Genomic DNA, 12,374 nt, shown 5'->3' on the forward strand with positions numbered 1-12,374 from the left:
GAAATTCACACAGAGAATACAGCTTAATAAAAGCAAAAGAATTTATTTCCCACTTCCCTTGGGCAGGCAGGTGTTCAGCCACTCCAGGAAAACAGCATGCTGTCCTTCCTAACATTGCTAAAATTACCCAATACTCCAAAATTTCCCTGCTATTCTGGTAACAGCCATTATCAACTGCAAAGATAAAGCAAATTGGCAAAAATCCTGAACTATTTTATTAGTTCAGTACCCTATGCCTGGTGAGATGGGGTTAGTCTGGTTTCCCACAGCAACCACAGATCAGCACAGCAGCAAGGCCCTTCCCAGGGTACACTTCACTGCCAGGATGGAACCAGGCACACACAAGGAACTGGAGCTCTCCATTCCCCACAGATCCTGCTGCTTGAACACAACCTGCAGGTTGTGCTTAGGACCTGTGATCTCCACACAACCCCTCAGACTTCCTAAAAAAGGTACACAAACATAGACATATAGTATACACACAACAGACTGGTACCTTTTGCCCCAGCTGGTGCTGCCTGTCCCAACCTGCCTGCTGTTTATCACCCCAGGGGCACACTGCCTGCTTCCCCATCCCAACTGTGAACAGCAGGCTTATCACAACTGATTTCTTAGTTAGAAATGCAGTTTATTTCAATGCACCAATAATAAAAAAAAAAAAGCCCAACATTTTCAGATCACAGAACACAAACACAACAGAAGAGTTTTGTATTAGTCTGCTAACAAGACTTTTAAAAGATAGAGGTTCATGCCAATTGCTATTCAATAGAAACAGCCTTCTAGGACTAAGCCCTTACATCACAAAATCCCTTATAATGTAAACAAAATAACTTTTTTACTAAACTTCTTAAATTTGAACCCATTCTTTTAGGGGTTCCATTCCTTCAAGGGCTTCCTGATGGTGAGTGACTGAAAGGAAAAAAAAAAGACAACCATTAAGAACAACTCCTACAGCAAAACCAACAAACTGTGCATGCCACCCCAGGCTTCCTCTAGACTTCTGCCCCTATTTTCATTTACAGTTCTCAAATAATAAAAGAAGTGTTGTATTTTACACTTTAAAACTGCTTTAAGCTTGAAAGCTGAAGACTTAAGTAAGAGAGCTGAGACATCAAGCCTGCTCAGAAATCTCAATTCCAGCACATACTTCTCTCTGGTAACACAGGAAAACATTTTCCTTTGTGGAGCACATTAATGGGCAAGGATAAAAGCCCAAAGCCAAAAGTGCAACTCCGGAGCCCGCAGGAGTCACCAGCAGGAATTTAATCCCACACCACTTCATTGGCTTGCTCCACACCTTACATTACTCACTTGTTCCCTAGATTCTAAATTCCTCAGAAACATTTCATTAGAGGTTTCCTTAGCAGCAGCATTCTTATTGCTTAGCTGTATCGTGACATTCTGACTGCCAGCAGCAGGAAATGCCCATGAACAATTCATCTTCTCATAGTTCAGATTTAGGCAAGTAAAAATCCTGAGCTTTTATCCTTGTCCAATTTCTCTAGGAACTGCTCCAGCTCAAGTGCCACTGAACCCCAGGACAGACTCCAGTTTTAAGACATTCCTACCTTCTCTTTGGAGATGGTGATCTGGACTTTGAGCGGCTGTTTAAAAACAAAGACAGACAGACAGACCAGTCAGTGTGGTTGGCACACCTGGCTGTTCTCAGTACCCACTTCTGACCATTTAAAACCAGAACAATTTGGTGTTGTTAAATGCACTGACACTGCTGGTATCAAGTGTACCCAGGTACTTTAAGCAAGAAGCTGCAGGTGAGAAGGAGAAATGCTGGAAGCTGGAGCCCTCAGGAAAGGAGCAACACACAGCTCCAAAGCTGCTGTAATCACAGTGACCCTGCAAAGCAGGAGCAGTGAATCGAGCAGAGTTAGGGACAGGGAGAACTACAGACACTTAATTAAGAACAAAGGTAGGAGAAAACATGCCCCAAATCTTGCCAAAAATATTTTTTGTAATAATGAGTGTGTAACATCTGTATGCAAAATCCTGGAAGAATTGCCTACTGTCCCACAAAAAAATGAGCTGTTCAAAAAAACCCATAATGTATGAAAAATGCTTTTGAAATCAGTTATAAAAGTAAAAAAACAACCCTGCAACTGAAATACCAGTCCAAACAGAGATTTTGAACGATGAGGGAAAAAACCGAAGAACCCCACAAAAAACCCCACCAACCAAAACCAAAAACCAACTGAGTGGTACTTGTATTTGAACGCTCACCTTTTAGCAGGTAAGCCAGATTTAGATCTACCATGAGACTCAGACCTACAACAGGAGAAAAATAAAGCTCAGCAAAGCAGCCAGTGGGCATGCAACACACGGAGAGTTAGCTACACCAGCAACAGCAAATTCACCCCAGGCAGCAGCACCAGGCAGAGGGAAGGCTCTGCTGCTGCAGGCCCTCCCCAGGACCTTCCAGGGGAATCCTCAGCTCCCACTGCAGAGACCCCACTCATCACAAGGCACCAGTGCAAGCACAGGAAGCTCCCCAGCAAAGCTTCAGCTGCCAGCTCCACAAAACACCCGAGCAGACTCCCACACCTCCCTCCTACCTGCAGGTATCCCTTCTAGAAAGGCAAGAATAGTTTCAAGGATCATCTTAGAAAGCGTTTTAACAGCACATTAAGGGCCTTACACACACAAGTAAGTGCGTGTGCTGAAGGGCTGTAGCATTCTTCAGCTCAAGTTCCCAATGCCAATTTTATTCAGCATAATAGAGATTTTGCACCAATATCTGGCTACTAATGAGTAAACTATTCCCAGTTTATCTCAGGAATTAAAATCTACTTGAACAGTGAAACTTTCCTCCCACATTTATTATGTTACTTTATCAACTTAAATATTTGTTGTTACTTAAAAAACATCTTCCTAGAGTGTCAGAATTCAAGCTATCACTGGACATCAGAATGCTCCATTCAACACGCTTGGCAAAAAAAGCAGAATACTTTTGCTCTATTTCTGCTCAGAAGTGTTTTTGAAAGGTGATAAAAATTCACCTTTACCTGGCCTGTTAACTCACAAAAATACTACAAGGACACTGCTGGCACATGTTAAACAAAACATTACGTGCCACTGCTTTGAAACCTTCCTGGTCTCTATCCTGAGCCACTGTCTGGTAACAAGCAACTTCCTACTGGGTCACAGTTACTGAGGATGGGAATGCTCACAACCACCCAGAACTGGTACTCAGCAGCATGACCATCTCCTCCACTGCTAAGGCAGCACAGCACACAAAACCATCCTCAATTTACTACATACCTAAGAATTAACTTTAAAAAAAAAATTACCTCCACAAACCTTAAATTGTACACCACTACTTTTGCCTGTGAAAAGGCATAAATTACTGAGTGTAAATATTGCTCTGCTGGACAGCCTGCTAAGTGCTTCCAGACAAATTCCCCCAGGGAAGGAAAAAAAATAACAAAACAACAAAAAATAAGGAACAACACACTACCACAACCAAACAACACACCAAATCCATCACTGGTTTGAATCAAAATGAGTGTCTCACCTGCTTCGAGGCCATACAACGGACCGGGACCTGGAGCGTGACCTGGACCTAGATCTGGAAAGAAAACAAAGGAAGCTCTAGTATCACATGCTTCATACAGGTGAGACAGAAACCAGTTACTGTAAATGTCCAGAAGACTGAGAACTTTATTGATCTGTTGGTTTGACAGAAGTAATTTTTATTATTAGAAGGCTGTAGCACCTTTGGTCAGTACTGCCATGCAGGTAAAATGAGTTCCAGGTCTTACTGGACTAAGCAATTACACCCTGTACACTTGTAGGTGAATTTGGAAACCTTAACCACAGAGCAAGGCTGTAACTTTGGTAAAATGTTAAAAAGAAAAAAGTAACATCTCAGAAAGAGCAGTTCCAAAATTATATGCTTAAATTTTAAACAAAGTATTCAGAGTAGCTCTTATGCACCACAAAGGTTCCTACCAACATACAGATTGCAAAACAAACTTACTGATTACATTATAAATGCTATAAATATATATAGATAGTTGATATTTTAGCTACACGTTATGTGCCCTTCAACAATGCTGTGGGTTTAACAGCAACCACATACCTTGACCTTCTTAGAGAACCAGAGCGGGACCTGCGGGGGGAGAAGGATCTGTATCTGCGAGGAGACATCGACCGGGACCGGCGGTAGGAAGCTGACCTGGATCTACAAAACAAAGCAAACACCAACCCATCACTGCAAGGCACTTTTCATAACAAATACAGAAAATGAAGAAGCCCACAGAGGAAGGAGTGGGAATGAAAACACAGAAGGCAGAGCCCTACCTCCTACCACGGCTGCGGCTGCGTGACCGGGAATACCTTCTCCCTCGGGACCTCGAGCGGGATCTAGAGCGGGACCTGGGTTTAGGTTAGAAAAAACAGGTATCAGCAGACAGCTGCAGAAACCCACACGTGTGAGGCCCTGCTGAAGTCAAAACTTTTTTCAGACAACTAAAAAGAGGATTTAAAAATAAATCAAAAAAAGAAAAACCAAAAACCAAACCAAACAAAACAACAAAAACACACCACTAGCATCTGTCAGTTGGAAAAATGTCTGGGCCTACTTGTCTTGAGCATTTTTACTACCTAGAAAAATGTTAAAAGCTGAATTACATTGCAGAATTACATTAGAATAGAAAACACTGTAATGCGTATTTAAAATAAACCTTGCAAGTTTGCAGGTCGACCCTCTTTGGCCCAAGGTCTAGCAGATCTAGACGATCTAGAAGTATCTATAGGCGAGCGCTGCATCTAGGTAGGTGTTCTCTTCAATCTAACGACGATCAAACTGACAGCCCAATGAGCCAGGGTGAGGCTTGATTGACGCAAGAAGATTTTTCTAGGTGGGAATGTGGTCAATCTGGTGTTCCTCTTTCTAAACCGGAGGGGGGCCCCAATTGAAAGCCAAATTTACTGTTACGGCGGTCACCGTCTCAAATTTTCTGCCCTTAAAGAATAAGGTGAAGCTACGTGTAGATGGCTCGAGGGGATCTGGCCTCTTATGCTGATCACCTCAAGGTCTAGGAGGATCTTAAGTGTCGGATTTGCAAGGCGCCTCAGCATGAAATCTTAAGGCTCGTGACATTCTGAATCAAGGCGACTGACTCAAACGAAGAAACCTGAAAGGTTTTGACCAGGTTGATTATTAAAATAGTAACATTTTATATGTATTAGCAAAAAAAAAAATTGTGATATACACCTGTTGACTTATGACAGTTAAGAGTTAAAACTGGTGTAACATTTGTGTTCTTTGCTAACAAGAACTACACAACAGCGAGCTGGTGAAGCAACGCGGCCGCCCCGGGCCCGCACGTACCTGCTCCTCCTTCGCCGGCTATAGCGGTGACAGTCATAGGCATAGTGGCCTTTCTCACCACACTCGTAGCATCTGTCGTTGGGGTCGAAGGGGCGCCGGGCAGGGGGCCGATCGTAGCGGGAGCGGCGCGGCATCCCTGTGGATACTTCCACTCTGACCCTGGAGCCGCATATTATCCTGCAAGACACAGCAGATATTAACGAAAGGAATATTTTCCTCTGACGCGCTCAAGCAACGAGCATGAGAAATCCCCGATTAGTGTGGCGTAGGGAAATCGAGGGCTGCGGGCCTCAAAGGAGTTCCAGACATGCACGTACTTCCCATCGAGGCCAAGCACAGCATCTTCGGCGTCCCGGGGGTCTTCGAACTCCACGAAGGCGAACCCCGGCGGGTTCCTGGCGATCCACACGGTTCTCAGCGGTCCATAGTAGCTGAAGGCTCTCTCCAGCTCGCCTTTGCCGGCGCCCGTGCCCAGGTTGCCCACGTACACCTTGGTCTCTGAGGGGACAAGCGGCCGCCATGTCAGTGCCGCGCGCGGCGCCGGGCACGCGGCCGCCCCTCCCCCGCTCCCTCCCCGCCGCCATCTTTGACACCGCGTCCATCTTAGAGCGCTCCCGCAGGGCCGCGCCCGCCTCACGCAGACCCCGCGGCCGCGGCGGCCGCTCCCAGCCTACCCCGGCCCTCCGCCATCGTCCCTCTCCGCGGCCGCCTGATGGAACGATCACCTTCTCCCACCGCCGGAGGGGCACGAACGCCGCCGCTCCCGCCACATTTCCCTTCGCCCCCTTGCCCATAGGGGAAGCCCCGACGCGACTGTGAGACGCCCCAGGGTCCCCGCCGTGCCCACCGTATCGCCCGTATCGCGACATCCTCCCGATGACAGCGCGAGCCCGGGCAGGCGCGACCCTTATATAGAGGAACTGCCGCTGCGCCTGCGCGCCGCGCGGGGGGCGGGGCGGGCCGTGCCTCGCAGCGCGCGGGCCTCGCGAGAGGCGGTTAGCGCGCGGCGGCCACGGCGGCCCCGGGGGCCTGAGGGGCCGTGAGGGGGCACGGGCCGCCCCCGCTCCTCCCGGGCACACGCTCGACCCCGGCAGCCCCAGTGAGAGCTCCTGTCCGGCTCTGAGGGGGCAGACCGGTCGGGAACTATTTGTGTTTTACACCCCTCCTGTGTGACCCATCATGGCTGCTGCCTGTGCTGAGGGTGAAGGAGCTGACGCCATCCATGGTCCTTATTCCACGGCCAGGAGCGGTGCCCTCCTTGGAACAAGGCATCCCCAAGTTGCTCCAAATCTCTCTCACACCTCGGGTCCATCCCAAGCAGCCTTGGGAGTTTGGGCTCTGGTTTAGCCCTTCGAATCCGACATGCAGCTGGAGCTGTTGTGTGATGGCATCTCCCAACCTTTCCAGGGAGACACAGTAATGGATGGCCAGCCGACCATTTTTTTTTGATAAAAAAATCAACACAAACCTGACAGATGAAAAGTAATTCTAGGTAAATCCCAGCACGAATGAGGAGAGCCTTTTAGGAACAAGGGTTAGGCAGACTTCCCAGCTGTATTTGAGCATACCAATGAGCTTATCTCCAAATAAGGCAGAACAAATACACTGAGATAAATGAAAGCTCTAAATGTTCCTCAGTACATTAATAATCTCAGGAATAATCACATAATGATTCCTGCATCATGTGTTGGCATAAACTAGAAACAGAGCATTAAAAACCACAAACTTACTGTATTGCAACATATTTTCCTTCTACAGAACACTGGTTTTCCAAGCACTGCTGCTCTAAAATAACAAATATAGACAGGTAATGGTTTTAAACCTGCTATTTGCCTACTAACCTTCCCTAATAATTCTACAAACCTGGACATACATTGTAGTTTATATTCTAAACTAGGAGAACAGTAATGGGAAAAACAACCAACCAACCAGCCAGGAAAACAAAAGAAAACAGCTTTCTGAACATTTTTTAAATTTGGTTTGGGAAGTCCAGGTGTCATAATTCTTTTTCTTAAAGAAAAAAAGGAAAGAATCTGGCAAGCAGTTCAAATAAACATGCCTTCAGCACTAGATAATTAAACTGGTTTTAAAGGGAAAACATTTAAATACATTTAAAGGGAAAACATTTAAATGTATGATATATCATCTTTTACAATACTGTTACAAAAACTCTAAGCTGAGGGATCAGTTTAATACATCACCACTATCCAACAGTTTGCTTCTAATAAAAGTAGCAAATGAAAAAATGCTTGTGCTTTGAGTTTATTATTATTCCTTCCTTTACATACAAAAAAATCATGACGAAAGTACCCAAAATGCAGCGTTTCTGCAAATAGTGAATATTGACACCCAGGAGAGCTCCTAAAAGAGGTTGGTTCCTAAACCAGGAGAGCTCCTGGAGTCCAAAGGAGCAGCCCTGGCTCAGCGCTGCTGTTGCAGGAAGCCCTGCAGCAGGCCCTGCACGCGGGCCAGGATGATCTCGTTGGTGCTGCTGCACTGCTCGGGGCCGTACGGGGGCTCGATGCTCAGCACCCCCGCCACGCTCAGCGTCCTGCCCAGCTCCCCCTGCTCGCCCACGGGGATGTGGTTGCTCTCCAGCCACGTCTTCAAGGCGTTCTTCCTCCTCTCCAGCTCCTCCGCGCTGTAGGCTTGGCTTTCCTCGGGCGCGAGGATGCGGGCGAGGCGCTGCTCCATGTCACTGTCCCCTTCCTGCAGGACCTCCACCTCCTGGACAGCGTGGCCCATAATGAACGATATAGATCCTTTCTCGTTCTCTGGGAATGTTGCGAGGACAATGCTGTCAAGGAAAGAAGATTGTGTAAGTTCCTGTTCTTGAGTGAAGACTGAGAAGCAGCCTCCAAGGTTTTGGAGATAAGAGCTCATTAGCATCAGCCTAGCCCAGGTATTTAGGCAATACCCAGCACCCAGCATTTTCCTTTGGAAAGCATGCTGCTATACCCTTAAAATACTAAAAATGTGGGGCTCTGCAGGGAATTGCTGGTCTTGAATTTGAAACTACTCTAGACGCTAACTATCAAGCAGAATATTAATGTACACTTTTCTTCAAAAAAAAATAAAGTCTGGAAATCTAAATATTTTTGTGCAGCTTTCCAACACTGCTGAAGAACTTAAAACATTTCAACATTCAGAAACAGTGATACCTTCATACATAGAGCATTTTGAATGCTGAAGGCAGCTAACAACACCAGAACCTTGTAATGAAGAAAGTAATATTTATTGATCATTGCCAAAATAATTTTTTTTAATGACTGTTGCCAATTTATGAAATGAAAATACACACAACAACAGGCTCAGGCTCACATTGTAGAAGCCTGGTGTTATCCCAAGGGCACTTGAATCCCAGAAGTCCTAAAATGCAAGTAGGAAGGCAGCTGGTTCTATTTCTAGGATCTCTCCCTCATATATCAACAAAGAGCATCAGAAACCATTTTCTTCCTCTTGTGGGAAGCAAAATTCCAGAACTTGGTGCCAGTACTTCACTAGCCTATTATTGCCACCATTAGTGGAAGTAATGACCTTTTTCGGGGGATGTGTCCAGTGAGATATGCCTTGATTTCAGCCTGGACCATCACCAGAATCCCTCACAGCTCCATGCACCTTCCTAAACAAAATGATAGGAAACTTCAGGAGATTACTGGAGCTACTTCAGAGCTGAAGCAGCAACCAATTCTTCTGAAACACATCAGAAGCTGAATGTTTTAGTTTTCAACCTCCAGCCTGTGTTCATGTGGGACAAGCTCACATCCAATAAGGTATGAAAGAGCTCTGGCAGCAAGGAGACAAATTTCTGCCCATTCCCTGGTGCATTTTGCCTTTCAAACCTGTTTTCAAGTTACTCACTTGGGATATCAGAGATGTGTGGTACTTTCTGTCCAGTGCCCCTGATTTTCCCTGCTTGCTCTCCAAAAAAGCCTCAACACCTTCCTGGGTGTCTGGCTGGAGTGGAAAGCCAGGCATCAATGCAAGAACTCTGGACAAAGGCTAAGGATTTCAACACCTAAAGCACTGAAAACACTCCAGCACTCTTTGTAAAGCAGGGTTTCGTATATGACCAAAAGCAATCTTTAACACATTGTTAAAGACTCTTTAGAGGCAATAGTATAGCTTAACACATAAGTTTTAAATTAAAGTAAGTCACTTGGAATTATAATACTGTGTGATTTGATATGCTGTTCACTTAGCTTTACTTGCTTAGCATGAGTAGCTGGGTTTGCTGGAGCCTTGGCTGCAAGCTCTGAACTTTCACCTTGAGCACATGCATTTAGCTGGTAGAGAGCTGATTTTTGAGCAATTCTCCTAGAAGCTGGCACAGTGGTGAGTTTTGAATTTACAGTGAGAATAACATTCCTAGCACACTGATATTTTAGTTGTTGCTAAGCAGTGCTTGCTCTAAATCAAGGGCTTTTTAGTTTCCCATGCTCAGCCAGAGATGAAGTGTGCAGGAAGTACAAACCGGAAGACAAGGAGGCTGCAGCCATCACCAGAAACTGTAAATTAACAAGATAACATGCAATTTTTGCTCCAAATAAGTTTGTTTCAGCCTTGGAATCTTTTCTCCTCCTAAAAATCTTGCTTTACATAAAAGCTTTGGTACTTACGTGGCAGAAACTGGGTCAACTGTTAAAACCCATCCTTCATATTCATGTTTCTCAACTGCAACAACTTTGACCAATTTGTTCACATACGTTTGCCAGTCTAGAGGGCTTTTTCTCTGCCAGTCATTCATATTTCTTACATCCAGGACCTAGAAAACAACCAGATCAGTCAGCAGATGCAGTCAATCTTTTTGGTTTGGTCTTTGTGAAAAACAGCAATCACTTGTTTCTAAAATTTTAATAGTTTAATAGTAATAAAATGGTTCTAAAAATAGCAATATAATTAGAGTAATAAATTTTTTGGACAATTTGGATTAGGACAATATAAGACAATAGAAACAAAAGCGTTATGGAGGTCCAGGTACCTTTTCTGGGTAGCATAAGCCTGGAAAAAGGACACATGTTAACAGAGGATTAACCCTTAAAAACAACAGCCTGTTGCATATTCATACACCACATACATGATGCATAAATTCCATTCAAACAAAGGATTCTCTCTGGCCTCATCAACTTCTTCCTCTTAATTCTAACAGCATCTTCATAGATGAACGAGGCAGGAAGAATTTCGTTTTTTCTGATAATGGGGCAATAAATTCTCTTTCTCTGAAAGATTTAGGTGTCCTGTGGCTGCTGTCTCGGTGCAACTCCTTTCCTTAGAAAAAAAGTATCCTACATAGCATAGTTTCTTTTTTAACCTTATGTTATTACCTAAAACTGTATTTAACACACTACTTAAGAAAATTAATACAGCATAACTTTCTAACATAACACATATTCATTTTAATATTTGCGAAAAGCCAATCATAAAATATGCATTTTTCACACTCTTCACGTCAGGACTGGGTTTGCCTCCATGTAAAGATTTGTCTTTAAAAAAAAAAAAGGCAAATTTTGCTTTTTGTTAAAAGCAGACATTCACACAAGTGGTTTGCATAAAGCTGCACTTCTGTAATTCCCCACAGGGTCCGCTTGTTTTCCAAAGGCACACAGCAAAGCCTCAAAGCCCACTGTTCCCGTTGCATCCAACACTCCATCTATTGCTCTGCTTTGTTACAAAACCTTGGAGGTGAGAGTTCAGCGCTTTGTTTTGTGTACTGGCGCCCGAGGCCTTCCACCGCCTTGGACAAGCGCTATCCTACCCTCTCCTCCTGATCCCCTGCGCTGGAGCACCAGCAGCGCAGTTCCAGTCTTTCCCCCCAGCACCGCCCCGAGCGGGGCCGCACAGCGATGGGCGCAGCGCGGCTCGGGGAGCACAAAGGCCTGCAGGGCGCTTTGTTCCCGGGGAATGCCTTCCCGGCAGGAAGAGTCCCGCTCCCCATCCCGCTTTCCCGCTCACCGGCCCCAGTTCCCGTTCATGTTCCCGCCGAAGGCTCCCGGGAGCTGCCCCGGGCGGCACCGCCGCCGCCTTCCCCCGGCCCGGGTTAGCACCAAACGCTGCCTTGAGGGATTTCACAGCTGCGGAGGGCACATAAACGACACAGAGGCTTGCACGCATCAGGCCGGGTCGCAAAACAAGGAGCCCGGGGGGCGTGTGGCCCTTCAATGCCGCTGCCTTCTGCCCCTCTGGAGCTGGATTTGCTCCTGGGATGCTCCTGCTGGCGCGGGGAGATTGCAGCTTGCACATGCCAGGCCGTGACTAGTCCGTGTGTGTTAATAGGGGTAGATGCACGCTCTGTGCATCTGCTACATAAAAATAAGGTATTTTTGCTGCCTGGTTGTTGGGTTGCTTTTAGCAGGCTTTGCCGTGCCGCCGTGAAGGTGGGAAGCGTGATTCCAACACCCACCCCACACCTGCTGTATTTCAGCAGCACTCAGGCAGAGCTTCCTGGGGATGAACCAAGTCACTGATTCTGTGACTTGTCAGGAATTTGTGAACATAAACATGCAATGGTTTTGTGAGTGCTAACACAAAATAATATAAAGGGTGTAAAATGAGACAGTCATATTTTGGAAGCTTAAAGGAGCTATTTCCTTTTTTTCTTTCCTTTCTGTTTGGAGCTCTCAATTTAGCCTCTGCAGTACTACAGAGATTGTATATGAATGGCTTGTGCCACTGCATTCAGCTACTGCTTTCTTTCAGCTACAGCTCGTTTATTAGGAAGCAGGGAGAACAAATCTAATAGTTTTTACTCTAAGAATAAGCACTGGCCTGCACTCCAGCGGCGGCTACGCACCAGCTGATGGGGATATCACCTCCAATACTGGATGCGTCCAAGGATTGCTCCCACTCAGGAGATGCCAGGACAGAAAGGCCCCGCTGGCTTTACTTCCATCGGGCAGATGGTCACCTGCGGCACCAGGAGCAGGACGAGGACTCCGCTTTCTCAGGAAAAAGCTCTCCCGCTCCCACTCACGCCTCCAATTCCTATTTCAGGCCCCAAGTCCCATTCAAAGCCCGCCCCTGGCGCATG

General features: G+C 46.0%; 2 protein-coding genes across 4 annotated transcripts; both read right to left on the minus strand.

The window, feature by feature from the left end:
- Positions 1-19: 19 nt before the first annotated feature.
- Positions 20-6,262, minus strand: LOC131555115 (serine/arginine-rich splicing factor 7-like). Of its 2 annotated transcripts, XM_058800845.1 has the most exons (9): positions 6,195-6,262; positions 5,665-5,845; positions 5,348-5,524; positions 4,315-4,389; positions 4,094-4,195; positions 3,527-3,580; positions 2,236-2,280; positions 1,569-1,604; positions 20-909 (listed from the first exon to the last, which is right to left on the minus strand). In XM_058800845.1, exons 1-9 carry the CDS (start codon positions 6,214-6,216, stop codon positions 885-887), a joined length of 717 nt encoding a protein of 238 aa, XP_058656828.1. In that variant the 5' UTR covers positions 6,217-6,262; the 3' UTR covers positions 20-884. The 2 variants fall into 2 exon arrangements, with proteins under 2 accessions (XP_058656828.1, XP_058656829.1); XM_058800846.1 differs by lacking the exon at positions 2,236-2,280 and having other exon boundaries at positions 25-909.
- A 620-nt stretch (positions 6,263-6,882) lies between these two features.
- Positions 6,883-12,371, minus strand: GEMIN6 (gem nuclear organelle associated protein 6). Of its 2 annotated transcripts, none has more exons than XM_058802440.1 (3): positions 12,138-12,371; positions 9,967-10,112; positions 6,883-8,144 (listed from the first exon to the last, which is right to left on the minus strand). In XM_058802440.1, exons 2-3 carry the CDS (start codon positions 10,092-10,094, stop codon positions 7,769-7,771), a joined length of 504 nt encoding a protein of 167 aa, XP_058658423.1. In that variant the 5' UTR covers positions 10,095-10,112; positions 12,138-12,371; the 3' UTR covers positions 6,883-7,768. The 2 variants fall into 2 exon arrangements, with proteins under 2 accessions (XP_058658423.1, XP_058658424.1); XM_058802441.1 differs by having other exon boundaries at positions 12,113-12,359.
- Between the last annotated feature and the right edge of the window lie 3 nt (positions 12,372-12,374).

This window comes from Ammospiza caudacuta, chromosome 3 (genome assembly GCF_027887145.1).
Source record: "Ammospiza caudacuta isolate bAmmCau1 chromosome 3, bAmmCau1.pri, whole genome shotgun sequence".
Lineage (NCBI taxonomy): Eukaryota > Metazoa > Chordata > Aves > Passeriformes > Passerellidae > Ammospiza > Ammospiza caudacuta.